The 17,417-nt window shown below is 35.9% G+C and overlaps 1 protein-coding gene across 2 annotated transcripts; it reads right to left on the bottom strand.

Annotated features, from left to right (window-relative positions):
- Positions 1–211: 211 nt before the first annotated feature.
- Positions 212–12,642, bottom strand: rfwd3 (ring finger and WD repeat domain 3). Of its 2 annotated transcripts, none has more exons than XM_058768095.1 (13): positions 12,449–12,642; positions 11,116–11,301; positions 10,770–10,978; positions 9,846–9,919; positions 9,475–9,687; positions 8,577–8,668; positions 8,371–8,485; positions 6,374–6,590; positions 6,140–6,290; positions 5,022–5,198; positions 3,937–4,151; positions 924–1,141; positions 212–743 (listed from the first exon to the last, which is right to left on the bottom strand). In XM_058768095.1, exons 2-13 carry the CDS (start codon positions 11,286–11,288, stop codon positions 600–602), a joined length of 1,998 nt encoding a protein of 665 aa, XP_058624078.1. In that variant the 5' UTR covers positions 11,289–11,301; positions 12,449–12,642; the 3' UTR covers positions 212–599. The 2 variants fall into 2 exon arrangements, with proteins under 2 accessions (XP_058624078.1, XP_058624077.1); XM_058768094.1 differs by lacking the exons at positions 212–743; positions 924–1,141 and adding exons at positions 1,666–2,012; positions 2,191–2,407.
- Between the last annotated feature and the right edge of the window lie 4,775 nt (positions 12,643–17,417).

Raw genomic sequence — 17,417 nt, 5'->3', positions numbered from 1 at the left:
CTGTTAGTTAAAATATTGGCACTATTCACCTGTTATTTGTAGTAAAAAAAAAAAACAATAACTCTTATTTTAATAACATATTTAACCATGGCCCAAATTTTGCACACAACCCTGTTACTGCTGGACCACTGCAGAGGAACATTTCTTAAATTTATGACACCCAAGAAATAACGATTTGACTCAAATCCCTGTTAAGACAATATTGCTTATAACTTTATTAACTTGAAAAAAAAAAAAAAGATCACTGCAAATGTTCTTTATTTTTCCTGATTTAATTGTGCCACTCCTATACAGATGTTTTTAAGGTGCTCACAAACTGTCAATGTAGGCATTTATTGTTTTATTAAACAAATTTAAAAAAAACCACTTACATATATATATATATATATATATACAATGAAAACTAAGACATTAAAAATAAGCCCTGATTTTAAGGTCAGAAACAGAAAACTCTTTATAATGTACAGAAAATAAAATAAAGGATTAAGATTTAAAACAAACAAAACACAGAAAAAAGTGTCACACGGCGTCCCAGTCCACCAGTATTTGGTTTATGAAAAATGCTTATGCAGATTTTTGTTTGAATGTTACTCTCAGTCTCACTCCCATTTATAGACCTTCAGCATCTTCTCGGTCAGAGAGGCCAGATAACTGCTCTGGTTGACCCCAAACGGACAGATGTCCAACACGGGGAGATCCGCAGGCATCTTCTGAAGCAGAGCACCAGTGCTGGCATCCCAGACCTGCAGACAGAACGGAGAAATCATAGTCAATATGTGCGCATAACTAACAGAACCAGCGTCAAACTGCTTACACAAGCAATGCGTAACCAAATGAAAGTCGATACTGAATGAGAAGCACGAGCACAGGGCTGGACTGGATGTGATCTGTGTGTAAGTGACTGGATGAAGAGCGTTTCTCACCATGGTGGAGTTTGTGGCCTCGTCTCCAGCACACACCAGCGTGGCTCCCTCTCCGGCCGGACTCTTGAACACGGTGTTCTTGGTGAGCAGCTTGCAGGAGGATCCAGCGATGAAGGTCTGGACTGGAGAGCAGGAGCAGACGGGCGGCTGTCTGCTGTCTGTCTGAGGCGTCCGGCTGAGCTCCATTAAAACACAGCGCAGGGACGGGTTTGCGCGACCTGGACGACACAAAACAGACATGAATGTGAATGCTTTTAAAAAGGAACCAAGATGCAAGAAATCACAGGACAAAGACATGCATGCAACCTTAAATTAAAATAGGAATGTGTATTATATAAATCATTATATTGATATTAAAAAATCACTAATATTGTATTAAAGTAAAAATTGATTAAACAACTGAAATTAGTGATTTTATGACTGCACTGGGCTATTATAATTTTATTTGTAAATATCCGTTTAAAGTCACAATGAAATGTAAGTAGCGACATCTTTTATTCGAATTGTAGCAAACATTCAAATAGAATGAATTAAAAAGTGTAGCAAGGAAAGAGAAGCAGCATAGAATAAATGTTGGAAAAAAAAAAAAAAGATCACTGCAAATGTTCTTTATTTTTCCTGATTTAATTGTGCCACTCCTATACAGATGTTTTTAAGGTGCTCACAAACTGTCAATGTAGGCATTTATTGTTTTATTAAACAAATTAAAAACCCACTTACATATATATATATATATATATACAATGAAAACTAAGACATTAAAAATAAGCCCTGATTTTAAGGTCAGAAACAGAAAACTCTTTATAATGTACAGAAAATAAAATAAAGGATTAAGATTTAAAACAAACAAAACACAGAAAAAAGTGTCACACGGCGTCCCAGTCCACCAGTATTTGGTTTATGAAAAATGCTTATGCAGATTTTTGTTTGAATGTTACTCTCAGTCTCACTCCCATTTATAGACCTTCAGCATCTTCTCGGTCAGAGAGGCCAGATAACTGCTCTGGTTGACCCCAAGCGGACAGATGTCCAACACGGGAGATCCGCAGGCATCTTCTGAAGCAGAGCACCAGTGCTGGCATCCCAGACCTGCAGACAGAACGGAGAAATCATAGTCAATATGTGCGCATAACTAACAGAACCAGCGTCAAACTGCTTACACAAGCAATGCGTAACCAAATGAAAGTCGATACTGAATGAGAAGCACGAGCACAGGGCTGGACTGGATGTGATCTGTGTGTAAGTGACTGGATGAAGCGTTTCTCACCATGGTGGAGTTGTGGCCTCGTCTCCAGCACACACCAGCGTGGCTCCCTCTCCGGCCGGACTCTTGAACACGGTGTTCTTGGTGAGCAGCTTGCAGGAGGATCCAGCGATGAAGGTCTGGACTGGAGAGCAGGAGCAGACGGGCGGCTGTCTGCTGTCTGTCTGAGGCGTCCGGCTGAGCTCCATTAAAACACAGCGCAGGGACGGGTTTGCGCGACCTGGACGACACAAAACAGACATGAATGTGAATGCTTTTAAAAAGGAACCAAGATGCAAGAAATCACAGGACAAAGACATGCATGCAACCTTAAATTAAAATAGGAATGTGTATTATATAAATCATTATATTGATATTAAAAAAAATCACTAATATTGTATTAAAGTAAAAAATTGATTAAACAACTGAAATTAGTGATTTTATGACTGCACTGGGCTATTATAATTTTATTTGTAAATATCCGTTTAAAGTCACAATGAAATGTAAGTAGCGACATCTTTTATTCCGAATTGTAGCAAACATTCAAATAGAATGAATTAAAAAGTGTAGCAAGGAAAGAGAAGCAGCATAGAATAAATGTTGGAAAAAAAAAAAAAAAAAGTATATTAGATAATATATTTTTATCAAATTAGATTTTTTTTTTTTTTTAATTATAGGGTTAATGACAAAACTTCCCACATTTACATCACTGCATGTATAAATTGCATTTTATGTATTTTTATAGAAATTATCTTATCTTGTATTATATAATTTCTCTAAAAATGTGTATATATAGAAATAAACAGTTGATCCACGCTTAAAGCTAATAATATCAAAATGGGTGTTAGTTTAAATATTTATTGATGCTTTTCAACAAAAATGCTTCAATATAATTATGTTTCGATATGCTTCACCGAATCTTATGAGACCAGTCTTGTGATTTTTGGCTAAACTGTTCAGAAGTTATTAGCAACAATATTCATTTTTCACATGTCCTGACCACTAGGTGGTGCTGTGCTGAAACTACATAGGAAACATCAGGCCATGGTTGTCATCATAAATCACATTTGGTCTGAATAGTCTCATGTCCATTTTTGTGTGCTCTTCGCCAAATTCGTTTGCATTATTTGAGAACAGTTTGACTAATCAACCTTAATTCCATATATATATATATATATATATATATATATTTTTTTTTTGGTTGTAGTCTGAAAATGATCTGGTTCAATTTTTGCAAAAATCAGACCAATGGTCTAGGAGTTTGAAAAACCAAAAAAGTATGGTGGTTCAAAAGTTATTAGCATAAATGGAAATGAAAATTTGAGGTGTAGGTGGCACTAGAGGGTTTGAGATAGAGACTCCAAATTTGCAGTGCTTATTATTGAGACTACCCTCTATCTGTAGGCCAACTTTCGTAACTTTTCCGCAAGCGGCCCTTTGGGCTGCCACAGATCAGCAGAAGACCCTTCAGTGCTTGGCCCCTAATATTAATAATAATAATAATAATAATAATAAGAAAACTAACAGATACAATAGGTGCCTTCGCACTTTTGGTGCCTGTGATGTTTTGTTAATTACAGTTTTAAATGGAATAAATAAAAAGAAGCTAATAATATCTTGGTTTCGTTTTAAAACTGAATAAAACCAACAGAACGATATAACTATACAGGCAGCCATCTTATTACTTTTCAACGAAGAAAAAACAACAACAAAAAAAACCCTACGATACTTAAATATGAGAACGGGCTGGTATGTGAGTTGGATATGTACCTGGTCTGTACGTGACGAGACAGTGTCTGCTGTCCGGCTCCACCTGTATATCTGTGCAGTTGCCGGACTCCAGCGGCAGGATGTGTGGCGTGTATGTGTTTCCCTCAATGTGCTCCCAAAAACATCCGCCCTCCAGCGTGCCTGCGATCAGGCCGCCACACGGGAACATGCTGGAGGCGGCGCGCGGGATGTAGGACAGAGACACCACTGGACAGCTACAATGAAGAAGCGGGACAATATTACCAACAAACAAGGCAGACTGGAGCTCATGCTTCTCCACAATAGTAATATGTGAAGAGTTTATTTGCAAAAACCAATAAACGCCGCTTTAAAAAAAATCTGAACGATCTGAACCCTAAACACCTTTTTGTCAAAAAAGCCGATATTGTCCACTTTCAAGGCATCATGAGTTCACGCTTTACTGCAGAAACCGATAAGCGCCGTTGTTGTTTTTGAACAGAAGCCGATAAATCCATTTCAGCGAATCAGCGCGCTGTATTCAGGTCAGGTGACAAGGCTACTTTCACTTTGAAAAGACGTGCTGCTAGCTGAGAGGAGTTCGTCAAAAGTGATCGAGGATGGATAATTTCGACGAACTTGATGAACCTGTGATATCTTCTTCAGGGTTTAAAAGGAAAATAAAAGCTGAAACGTTTTCACGCAACCTTGCGAAAGCAGCACGTTACAACGGCGAGGGAAAAGCTCCGTGTATTGCGTGTAATCACATCCATACAGTCTACGATCACAACAACAACGTTCGTCAGGCATCTACATTGTCATCTGAGGAGATTACAAAGATTAAACGAGTGTTTTTTTTAACTCTAAAACATGAAATGTGGAATTATCTGCTTTTGCTATAAAACAAACTTTTAATAATGTAACAAAAACATACTTTCAGTGAACTTTAATTTTGTAAGTTACCTTTATTTAAGTTATTATTACTTAATCAAAACAACTCAACTGCAGTTTGACTGATATTACTTGGAATGCGCAATAAAAAAAATTCTGAAAATAAATAAAAATGGAGTTTTAAAACAAACTCTTCATTTACAGCATGCTACAGTTTGACCAAAGATGAGACTGACCTGGAGCGCAGCGGCGCCAGCTCCTGAATGTGAGTGCTGGTGTCCCGCGTGTCGTACACCAGCACAGAGCCGTTGGCGAGACCGGCGTAAATGTAGTTGTTGTTATCATGGCACCAGCAGCAGCTCCACACAGGTCTGCCCGTGTTATAGGCCTGGACCACCGTGTTCGTCATCAGACTGTGAACAAAACATCAACATGGAGCAACTCAGAGTAGCAGTAGTATATTTTTATTTAATGCCATGTCAGCATCTTAGGTTAATTTCCATTATTATGAGTTTCTGAGTAAAATCAGAATCTTGACGATCACTGAGCTACTACTAGTTTTTGCAAGTATTTTGAATATTTTCTTTTTAATTTTGAGTAAAATATTAGTCATTTTGTTGCGTTATGGTAACTTTTATTCGTTTATTTATGCGTTTAATATTGTATAGTTTTTATTATTTTTATTAATTATTTAAATTAGTTTTAGATTTAGTAATTTTAGTAGTAAATAAAAATGAGATGCTGCATTTATTTCAGTTTTATTTCTTATTTTATTTCAAGGAACATTTGATTTGTTATGGATTTAGTTTTAGTTTTACTTTAATAACTATGTTGGAATACCTGGTCAATAATTTATTAATTGGTCAAAAAATACAAAAACAGTAATATGAAAAAAATAAAAACACATAAAATTATAATTTTATTGACATGAAATATAAATATGATGCACAAGAAAAATGTAGCAAGTCTTTTTCTTGTTGTTAAATGGCACGTTACAGTATAACGTCCATGTGCACTCATATGACGGTTATACCGTATTTTTCAGATGTATATCGATTTATAGATTTTATTTATGTGTTTTACCTTGCTCTTATGATCCTTTGCACATAACTACATTAAATGTATTTTGTAAGAACAGAACCAAAAAACTATTTATGTAACAAAGTCAGTGCCGATTAATCAGGATGAATTGTATTATCAGTCAGTGTCAAATTGATTCCCAGCCTTGTGTTTTATATGCCAATTTATTACAGCAGGTGTAACTTGATGCACTTTGTTGGCTCTTAAATATTTTGTAATAGAAAATGCAATGCACACACAGTTATTACACAAGAGGAAACCATTGGTCTCTCACCTGGTGAGTTTGATAGTGTTGTCGAGGGCCGCAGAGAGCAGAAGGCTGTCCTGGTGTCGGCTGAAGGCCAGACCTCTGATCTGTTTGGAGTGGATGGGAACATACTGACTAGGTTTGAGAGTCGCAGTGCTGATCTTCTTCACACCGAAGCCTGAGGGAGCAACAATCAATCAATCAATGCTTATATAAACAACGCAAGGAAAAAAATCAATGTGCAAGAGCTCAGATTCCTACCTGGCACCAAGGTTGCTTGTGGAGAAGGCTGAGACGCCAGCAGGCAGCCGAGAGGCTCGCAGTAGGACAGAACCCTACTGCCCCCCGTCTGAGACACCAGCACAGCCTTAGAGAAGACGTAATGTCCCCCGCTGGACGAGTCCTGCCTCTGGGACGACGAGAGAGACGCTCCCTGAGAGGAGCCGAACGCCGCCTGAGCTTTCCACCTCCTCAGCTCCTACAGAACAAGCACCGAACACAGCAGCAAGCATGCTTTACTTCCACTAGAGACATCATCATGAAGCTCACAACATGTGGCTCTCATTAGTTGACATTAAATTAAACTAAATTAAATCGTTGGGTTTTGGACCCCATTGACTTTCACTGTATGGAAAGCTTTTTTTCCCCTCCTTCTCCCTCTCTAGAAATATTATCATTTTGGGGTGAACTATCAAATATGCTTACAATAATAATACATTTTTAAACATTTATCAAAACTGTAATATAACCATTTTTCATTCTGCTTTCCAAAGACTGGTCAAAAAACATTATTTCTTAATTAAACAATAATTATTCTACTGAAAGCTCAAATTTTAAACAGTATGGAACAAAAACAAAATCTACATAAATACAAAACTGATATAAAAAATATCAATATTTTTTGTTCAAAAAAATTGGAACAATATTTTTTAGTTAACTATTTCCTGGAATACAGCTTATACAGTAAGACAATTTTATTTGAATATCTGAATCATGCTGAGACTTAAGTCAAAGTTACGTAATGCAATTAATGTCAAGCACGTAAAACATGCATAAAGAACAACACACATGTGAAGAAAAAAAGTTTGTGAGCCAACTATAAGTCACTATAGTTCATGTTCGTTTTATACTTATTCCTATTCTGAGTACTGTTAAATTTAAATGGAATGAAGGGAACTACAACACGTTTATAGTATTTACTACGTTTATAAACATTGTTTTTATTTACATTATTTCTGAAAGTAATAGTAAAACTCGCGTATACACTAGCTGCATATCGCATTAAAAAAAACGAAACGCTGGACGGATTGCGCAAAAATTCTAAAAGTGTGCATTAAAAAACGTATGCGCACAACTGAGTAGGATAAACTTTTTATCCAATAAGAAAAAAATGTGCATAAATGCATTTACCGAAGGAAACACATTTACCAAATAAATTCCACCATGTGGGCCAAAAAAGCCATGTGACGGGATAATTTGACTAACCAGCGGACTGATCTCGTTGCACAGCATCTGAAATATTATTTTGGTCATTCTGAAATGCCTGAGTAAAGTCTGTCATCAAAGTATTTCTGTATAATTGTCTTACACGACTGTGTTCTCAAACGGCAGCATCCACCTCCGAAAGCAATGACTGCATTTATTGTGTTTCGTAATTTATCATATATGAAAATTATTATATTCAGTGGCTTCTCCTAGTTTTCTTAGTGATATTTAGTGCAAGTTTACCAGGAAGTGACGATTTTGTTCTTTTTGACTCGTTGGATGGAAACGTTGCTTTATTCGCAAACGTTTTATGCGATATTACAGTTTTGCGCAGAACTTAAATTTGCATATTTTGATGGAAACATAGCTACTGAAGTGACTTTTGACTGTTTTTTTTTCTTTTTCTCAAAAACAATTTTAATTTGATGCGACTTATTTTCCAGAGAACACTGTAAACTTATTTATTACATTACTCTAATAAAGAGTAGACAAATTTTAGCATAACTAAATACAAATTAAATATTTTTTTTAGATCAGTAACAATACAGAAGCCAATTAAATTTTGCAAACATTATGCTGTCTTTATAACGCCATGCGTCGTTACACAGTATAAACTTATTTTAATAGGTTAAACTATAAAATTGCCTTTATATTTAAGAAAGAGAATATTTGGGAGTCCTAGGCATCAAAATGCTTGAGAAGCCCTGCTCCAGATAACTAGTACCAAGACACATGAGATATAAAAGAGAGTTTCTCCTGGAAAAGACACACACCTCGACCTCTTTGCGCAGTCGCACGTTTTCATCGACCATGAGCTGCATCTTCTGACGACACTGAGCGACTTCCAGCTGCTCCATCCTCCGCGACCCCTGCTCCAGCTCTAAACGACTGCACACAATCAAGACCATCAGCACACACATATTCTGGAAATATATCACAATAAAGCAGCAGAACCAGTAATAAACTCTCATTTAAACACCTCTTCAGTCGCACTTCCTCTGCGTTGTCCAGAGCTTTCAGTTTCCGTGCATAAAGAAAGATGATATGACCACGTTTGGCTGGTTTATTGCACTGAGGAGACACAAAATCTTTTTATTGACGGATTACATGACAAATATTCTTATAAAATTAAAATACATTTAATTGCTTATTACGAAAGAAGTATCACACGTCTACAGTATTTGATAAATTGCACTTCACAGACGAATGTTTTGCAATATAATTCGAAATTATGTTAAACATTATGAATGTTGTTAAACATTTCTATTAACATCATTAAAACAATACAGTAAAAAAACACAATTACTTAAAAAAAAATAGTATATGTATTTATACAGCCACTTGTGGAAACATTTAAAAAATATTTATTGAAATTAAATTTCTTTCCTTTTTTCAAAACAGGATAATGTAACTGCATCTGTGAATTTTTACAGCCAGACGTCAAAATATATTTTAAGATTAATGTTTTGTTTTATATATTTTTTGTTAATTCAAACAGGATAATTTATAGCCAGTTACGTAAATACTTAAAAATTAGTGCTGTCAAATGATTAATCGTGATTAATTGCATCCAAAATAAAAGTTTGACTACATAATATATGTGTACTGTGTATATTAATTATGTATATATAAATAAACGTACATGCATGTATACATTTAAGACAAAATATGTTATGTTTATATATTAAATATGTTTATAGATATAATATAAACGATATGAATATAAATATATACATGTCACACACATATTATGTAAACAAAAACTTTTATTTTGGTTGCGATTAATCGTTTGACAGCACTATTAAAAATATTTCTTAAAATTAATGTTTTGTTTTACATAATGTAAAATGTTCATTCGCTGAAACTGTGAAACCCACCTGTGGACATTTATTTCCTCCGCTCGTCAACCAGCGGGAAATACAAATATAGCCGAAGAGGTGACCACAGCGAAGAGCGGCCAAGCGGTGGTCACCTGCCGTGGTCCAGGGCTCAAAACAGATGGAGCAGGTCTCTCCCTCACCTTCATCCACTGCGGTCTCTCCAGCGGGACTCGCAGCCGCCGTGACGGGATCCTCCGACTCAGAGACAGGCTACGAAGAGACAAATGACAGTGAAGTCGATGAGAACTGGCATTCACAGTCCACTTCACTATAGTGATGTGACGCAGAATGATTTGGATGATTTCACATAATTTATTATAAAAGCACAACAGTTGAAGACAAATGATCAATATGAAACGACCAGTCACCTCAGTCTTTTGTTGAGACTCGTCCGGTTGAGCAGCTGCTCTCGTCCCTTCAGCCTCTGTAGAAACACTGGACCCTGAATTACACAAAAACATATGGCTTCATTTCATATGTAAAGAAGTTAGCCAATCATAACAAAGGGCATTTAAATACAGGAGTCTGAAAGATACAGTGGTAAAAAAAGGTTTAATTCTAAGGACCGAAAAAGGAGTGGAAAATGCGGCTTAAAAAAAAAAAAAAAAGGAACATTTTATCATCGATTAGTAGTTTGATCTCCCATTTTATTGTTAATTTTATAACTGTAAATTATTAGTGCATTCAATTTTAATTTTTCCATAAAAGATTTTTAAAAAAAAGGGAAAGGAAAAGTTTCTTCTCATAGGGATGTGGAATTAGAAATCTAGCCAGCACCAATAAAAATAATTTAAATTCTTTAGCTGATATGAAATATTTTAATTTATTTTTTATGTTAGATGATATTAGACATTGAGATTTATTTATATATTAGATATTACATATTTAAACAAATTAAAAACAAACCGTTATAAAACCTACAATTTTAGACATCATGATATTATAATGCATGAAAATGTATATTCAGTTTGAATATAAAGATTACACTTAAAACAGCTGATAATATTTATAGAGTTAGATGACAGCAAAGGTGATTTAAATGTAAAAAAGGGAACAACTGATTCATATAAATATTCAATTTCAGCCAAATTATATCCGATATCGATTATTATGATACATGAAAATAATACTGCTACAATTGATATGTTAATGATATATTACGCACCCAATGTTATATATTTAGTCGCTAAATTCTAGTAGTAAATTGTTATAATGAGCTTAACAATGAAATTATTTAAAAGATATACATCTGGCCTAAAATTATTATGAAACGACATAAAATGGCAGTGGACCTGTAGCGCTGGATTCATCAGACGTCGACACATTCGCAACAGCGGCAGTGCGGTTGGAGCTGGGTTCAGGATCCAGCGGTGGTGGATTTACGTGAGGAACTGAACGCTGTGCATCCTGGGAGCCACTCAGCCGCTCTGCCAGATTCTCTACGATGAGCTCCCGGAGTCTGCGCATCCTCTCTTCATGCGTGGAGAACTGCGAGTGTGATCTTGGAAGACAGGAAGGAAATCAGAAAGACCGAGTCATACAGCGACTCCATACTGTTGTTGCAGGAAAAAGTAAGTGAACCCTTGGTGTTCACTTTTAACTTGGTCAAATTTTATGAGCATTAACCCGTTCTCTTACCCAGCTATATGTCTCCTCCTGACCACCCGACGGGCTGAAAGTCTGGGTCTCTCAGATGGGCCTTGAACCTGCATGGCAACACCTTCTTCCTCTGTGCTGCTTCCAGATTCAGAGACTACGATCACATTGGCCTCACTGGATACTGGAGCTACTTCCATCTCCACATCCTCCATCTTCAAATATATTCTGCAGGAGACACAACAAGAATGAATTAAGGGCTGAATTAATAGGATTGTTATCATTAACTAAAACTAAAATTAAAGGGATAGTTCACACAAAAATAAAAATTCTGTCATGATTTACTCACCCTCAAGTTGTTACAAACCTGTCCGAGTTGACGGCAGCCATTGACTTCTATGGAAGTACCATGGAAGTCAATGGCTACCATTAATTGTTTGGTTACTTACTTATTCAAACTTATTCAAAATTTCATCCTGAATTCAAATAACAACTTTTTTATGCAACACTAGTACCTGGTGAAATTCACAGGCATCTTTACACACCAAATACATTTATACAGTAACGCAATACATTACTTATATTTCCTCTCTTTGTAACAAGCATGTCAAGAATTTGTACCATAAAAATGATTTGTGGAATTTCCCAAATTCCACACACAGGGCCCTGGTTTTGTAACATCTAAAATATAGGCTACTCCGCAAATTCACCCTTTGTCCTTGCTTTAACGTTACACATCAACCCAAATTCTGAAATGTGCCAGAGTGCAATTTATATCACAACACGCGTATCTAGTAAATTCACAGAGACAAAACGTTTTAAAGTGGGCCTCGCCCCCAATGGCACCTTTATATACCAAATATATCCATACTGTAATACGATGCATTAATTATCTTTCACCTCTTCATGGCAAGCATGTCACTTTGTAGCAAAAAAAAAAAAAAAAAGATGGTTTATGGCCCATTTGTCGCAGTGCCCTGCGTGTGTAACATTTAAAACATATTTTAAAATTAAAACTTTGTCCTTGCTGTCTTTCTGTTTTCATAAAACACAATAGATTACGCCATCCGGGTCTCTCACACATACTATTTCTCGGCTTTAGGGCGCAATGATCATCGAAGTACGGATAGTATGCGAACTATACTAGTTTGCGAAACGTCCTGCTAGACTGCTTGTTGTTAAAGTCTTAAACATTAAATTATACTACATCAATACAGATCAGGGTGATCTTAAAGTAAACATTAACTAGTTATTTAATAAACTAGTTTTATAGATTTCGCTAACAAAATAACCACAGACACAATGAACATAAACATGTTGCTAATGTTGCTAACTACAGCACACCAACAACATACATAACACTGACAATATTTACCAAGCAGAGCGACCGGTTTACTTGCTGAATTTCTTCCTCATGTCATCAAAAACTAGATTTTGGTGCGATTTCAATTGATTACAAAAAACCCGTTAAATTTGAGATAGAATTTGTGCAGAATCTACTGCTGCTGCAAACACTACCGCCAACGCGAAGCGCCGCCCACTCTGCTCGTTCGGCTCTTTGATTGGACAACAGCTTTCAGCGTGTGAACGTCTCCGACTCATTTCCGGGAATCGGTTCTTTTGAATCGTTCACTTCAAAGAACAATTTGAGGCAGGTTGCGTAAATTGTTTAGACTCTTTACCAATCTAGCAACCCTGTTGTTAATTTTTAAAATTAATATTTCCGTAATGCATGAATTTAGAAGATTTATTGTGTAATTTACGGAATTATATGATTATAAATGAACATAGGGATAATTATTTTGAAAATGAATCTTACTCGAATCAAATCGAGAAATCTGTATCTATACCCAGCCCTAGGACACTAAAGTAAATCTTGCAATTTTGTTGTACGCCTCAGCTGTTATAGCTAAAGTTTTGCATTAGAAAAAAAAAAAGTGTTGTGTGTGGTCTTTAAAAAATAAATAAAATAAAATAAAAATAAATAAAAATATCAGCGCACCTTAGAAAAGTCAATGGAAAAACCTACTGCATTAGAAAAACAATGTTGAGAAAGTGTACAGTACAGTATGTGTTTCTGACCTCACAGATGTCACATATAAAAAACGCAGTTCAAGTGTACTACAAGTGTTAGCTAAATACATTGTATGGTAAAAGAAAGGTATGTTAAAAGTGCATTTTAGTTCATATTCATGGTGTCTCAAAATAGCACAGTTGAGTACTTACCAATCTAGGCAAGCTGTCTAAACTCAATTATAAATGCAGACACTAGTTTTAAAAGGCTAATTAGTAATTAATTAAATGTAAGTAATTATTCATTAGTAATTATCTTCCATTGTTATACTTGCCCATCTAACTCTAGCACTCTCTATTCTAATTCTATTCTTTAAAAAACTTGCCCCTTTTAGACTTGTACTCTATTCATTTACTAACAGCTTGTTTTCTTAAAAAAAAAAAAAAAAAACTAACATTAGCTTCTCTATTCTTTTTCTATTCTGTTTTCTATTAATTATTATATAATTAAAAAAACAAAAAACACCTTGCTGCGTGTACTGTGTTAAGCTAACTGAGACTTGTCATAGCACTTACATATTGCTCTTTTGTTGATTTTGATTGCTTCCATTGTCCTCAATTGTAAGTCGCTTTGGATAAAAGCATCTGCTAAATGACTAAATGTAAATGTAGTCATTCAAAGAACTTTACATTTTATTTTTAAATATGAAAAACCTCACAGATGGCTCTGGCCACACACACACAAACACACACACACACATACAGTATAGGCTATATATTATCGTGTGAATCAGCGTCTCTACAAGATCAAGTCAAGAGTATTGCAGGTATGTGATTATCTTAAGAAGAAAAAGAGACCATGACAGATGACAAGAGTCGCCAACAGGTAAGATTTGTGAATCCTTAAACATGTAAATCATATTTGCATTTATACACACACACACACACACACACATCAGTGTGTGAAACAGCATCGCTACAATATCAAGTCAAGTATTCTACAGGTAAATTATTATCTTCAGGAAAAAAAGAGAACATGCAGATGACAATAGACTCACCGATAGGTAAGATTTGTTCAGTTAGGTTTTTATTTTTAGGTACTTAATTTCAATAAGTACTTACTTAAAGGGATAGTTCACCCAAAAATGAAAATTCTGTCATCATTTACTCACCCTCAAGTAGTTCCAAACCTGTATGTCTTTGTTCTGCTGAACACAAAGGAAGATATTCTGAAGAATGTGGGAAACAGAGCAGTTTTGGGGCATTACAGTTTTCCTCCATGTTTGCAATGTTTGTAATATCTGCACAAAGGAGATGTCGATCAGCTGCTCGAAGATCTCGTCTTCGGAGAAGACTGTTGATTTTACTTGAAAAATGTGAGTATTACTATTTAGAAATTAAGATTACCTCAGAATGCATTGCTAGCCCAACATTTATGAACAACAATAATGATTACACACACTAGACAAATGCAGCCAAGGTGAATACATCTCAGTTTTCAGTCAAGTAATCAATTAATGCATGTGTTAATGAAACAATTATTTTTTTCAAACATTGTTCTGACAATCATGAGCCCACATCAATACAGCTGTGCCAGTTGTGCAGCTTTATTCTGATGAAGCAGCTGACCACCGCGTCCACCTTCACCTGTCTCTGCTGTCCATCCCTCACTGCTGCAGTCAGACTGAATCTGATCATGGATGAGAAAGGGACATCGAGGCTATCATTGCCTGAGTGCACAGAGAGGATGACGCCCCCCGTACCACACAATCTTGAACAAGAGCAGGAGAACATGTGCAGGACAATCTGGCTGCCGCTCCGTCTGCTCCAAACATCTGTGTGCCTGCTCTCTAGGAGAACAACTACCTGTAACACATTTACATCTCATGTTGCCAGCATTCCATTTCTTGCCAAATTTCATTTCATGTGTTTACAATTTCATGCTAATTTTTGATATAGCTTCATTGCTTTTGTGGTGTGATGAACTGGTAAGCAGGTCCGCAGTCTTTACTCCAGGTTGCTGCGGGGGGATTGGGGTCCCTGTAATAAGAGCACTGCAAGTCACTTCGGATAAAAGTGTCTGCAAAATGCAGAATTGTAAATGTAAAAAAAATTTAATGTTAAAAAATTTAATAAATTAAAACATGTTGTGCCTTGGGCACAAACGCTCAATAAAGCTGCTTCCCAGCAGGCACCAGACGTCTATGTAACGTCAGGTTGACGTTGGACATGACGTCGGACAGACGTTGCATTTTGGTTGAAAATGAAAATCGGGTTGATGTCAATATTTGACGCCAATTTGACGTTGATTTAACGTTGGATTTTGGTTACACAACCTAAAAACAACAAATTTTAACGTCGGTATTGGACATCAATTTAACATTGATATTAGACGTTGAATTTACATAGAATTTTGGTCACCCGACGTCACAACCGAAATTTAACCAAATATCAACGTCTTATGATGTTGTGTGCCTGCTGGGTTATTTCTTAAAGCTTATTTCTTCAAGGTACTTCTACAATTTTTATTTGGGGCTTTAAAGGGTTATTTCACTCAAACATATCAATTCAGTCATTATTTACTCGCCTCAACGCTGTTCAATCCTTGTGTGTGGGTGATTTTGGTCAAGTTTGTCCTGCTGGTTTGTGTTCGTACAATATCAGTCAACGGAGCCTGACTTTCAGATTCTTCATGACATTATTTGATGATGCTTTTGAAGCTTCTGAAACTCAGGTTTCATTGACTGATGTTGTATGAACACAAATCAGCAGAATAAACTTGAACAAAATCACAAAACAAAACCTTTATAATATTTTATTAAAGGAACAAGAAGGTTTCGTCCAGAAATGTGACAGTATAATTTCTATAAAGAGCTCCTTGATTTATTCTCAGACACAAACACAGCTTTAGCCAGCAGATGGTGTTGCGAATCTATTTCTGTTATAAAGATGCATTTTTTTTTTGTTTGAACGATATGCAGAAAGGATGGAAAGGTCCTTTTAACTCATGTCCACCATTATTGACCCACTCTAAAGCCATTGCTGATGGCACCACAACAGCAAATCCCAAATCCATTTCACGCTTTTAAGAACTCTAAAAATACACAGCTACGTCTGAATGTCCATAAATAGAAAAAGAAGCAGCTTCCCCCCCATAATGTTGCAGAGTTACAGCATCAGCCAGCGGAGGAAAAACAGTTCCTGAAAACCTGGCAATACTTGAACCATCAGTCAACACAAACTGCACAAAATCTTTCACCAGGGCTGACTCCAATTCATTTTTGGTAACACTTTTTTATTTTAAGGTGTCCTTGTTACACTTTACATGTGCTTACTATTATAATAACGATAAATGATGCATAATTACATGCAAGTAACCCAAAGCCAAACCCTAATCCCAACCCTAACCAGTAAGTAAATCACTATTACTCAATATTTAAATGTGTAATTACACTGTAACATGGACACAAAATAAAGTGTAATCCTTTTTCAGTATGCATACATTCATCATATTATATAAAAGTAAATATTTGATCTTTATGAGCATGATACAAATTAACTATTAATTCATATCCTTTATTGCATTTTTGGAAAGTTGCACCACATGCCATTTATTTTTTAATGACCTAATTATTATGTTTTCTCCCCTGCATGTATTTTCCCCCTAATAATTAAAATCCTACGCCAACATACTTAATAATTGAATAAATGTAGAAGAGGTGTTTTCAAGTCATTGCATGTATGAATTAATTTTTGTGTGTGTGTGTGTGTGTTTTTGACAAGAAAATAAATAATTAAAACAATACATCCAACAAAAACATTACAGACTTAGAGGCTGTCTAATGAATTTGCATGGGCTCGTTTTTGTTTGCAGATTCAATTTACCTATGCAGATGGCTTCAACAGTGCTTGTATTCTCATAATACATCTCGATACATCATAATACATCAGCCATCTATAATTTGATTCACAAAGGTTGTGACCTCCTCCATGTGCGCACAGGTCCACGTGTCTGTGCCTGTTGCACTTTTCTTACGGCTTTTCTGGTCTTCAGCGTTTGCTTAGTGAAATTCATGAGGGACTGGTTCAGCACAGATAAACATGGCCTCTACGCCAGGCATCGGTGTTTGGTTTAGGACCTAGCTGAGACATCAAAAGTGCATTTGAACCCATTAAAATGTCATTAGGAAGGATTCTCTCGCCGCATCTAGAGTGTGTTGTATTACATTGTGAGTCATAAACAGATCGTAAGCAGAGCTGTATTGTGTATAATTGCATCGACGGTATTGTTTTTTCTGCTTTTAACATGTCTTACAATAAAAAGTGCTCAG

Source organism: Onychostoma macrolepis, chromosome 25 (assembly GCF_012432095.1).
Source record: "Onychostoma macrolepis isolate SWU-2019 chromosome 25, ASM1243209v1, whole genome shotgun sequence".
NCBI classification, from domain to species: Eukaryota; Metazoa; Chordata; class Actinopteri; order Cypriniformes; family Cyprinidae; genus Onychostoma; species Onychostoma macrolepis.
The sequence above is the reverse complement of the archived record's forward strand: the minus strand, read 5'-3'. Positions and strand labels throughout refer to the sequence as shown.

Excerpts from the sequence above, each read along its gene's own strand:
- rfwd3 (XM_058768095.1), bottom strand. The coding sequence starts at position 11,288 with ATGGAGGATGTGGAGATGGAAGTAGCTCCAGTATCCAGTGAGGCCAAT. Across the intron at positions 4,152-5,021 it reads CTGGCGCCGCTGCGCTCCAG|CTGTCCAGTGGTGTCTCTGT; the intron begins GTCAGTCTCATC and ends TCTTCATTGTAG. Across the intron at positions 1,142-3,936 it reads TCTCGTCACGTACAGACCAG|GTCGCGCAAACCCGTCCCTG; the intron begins GTACATATCCAA and ends TGTGTCGTCCAG.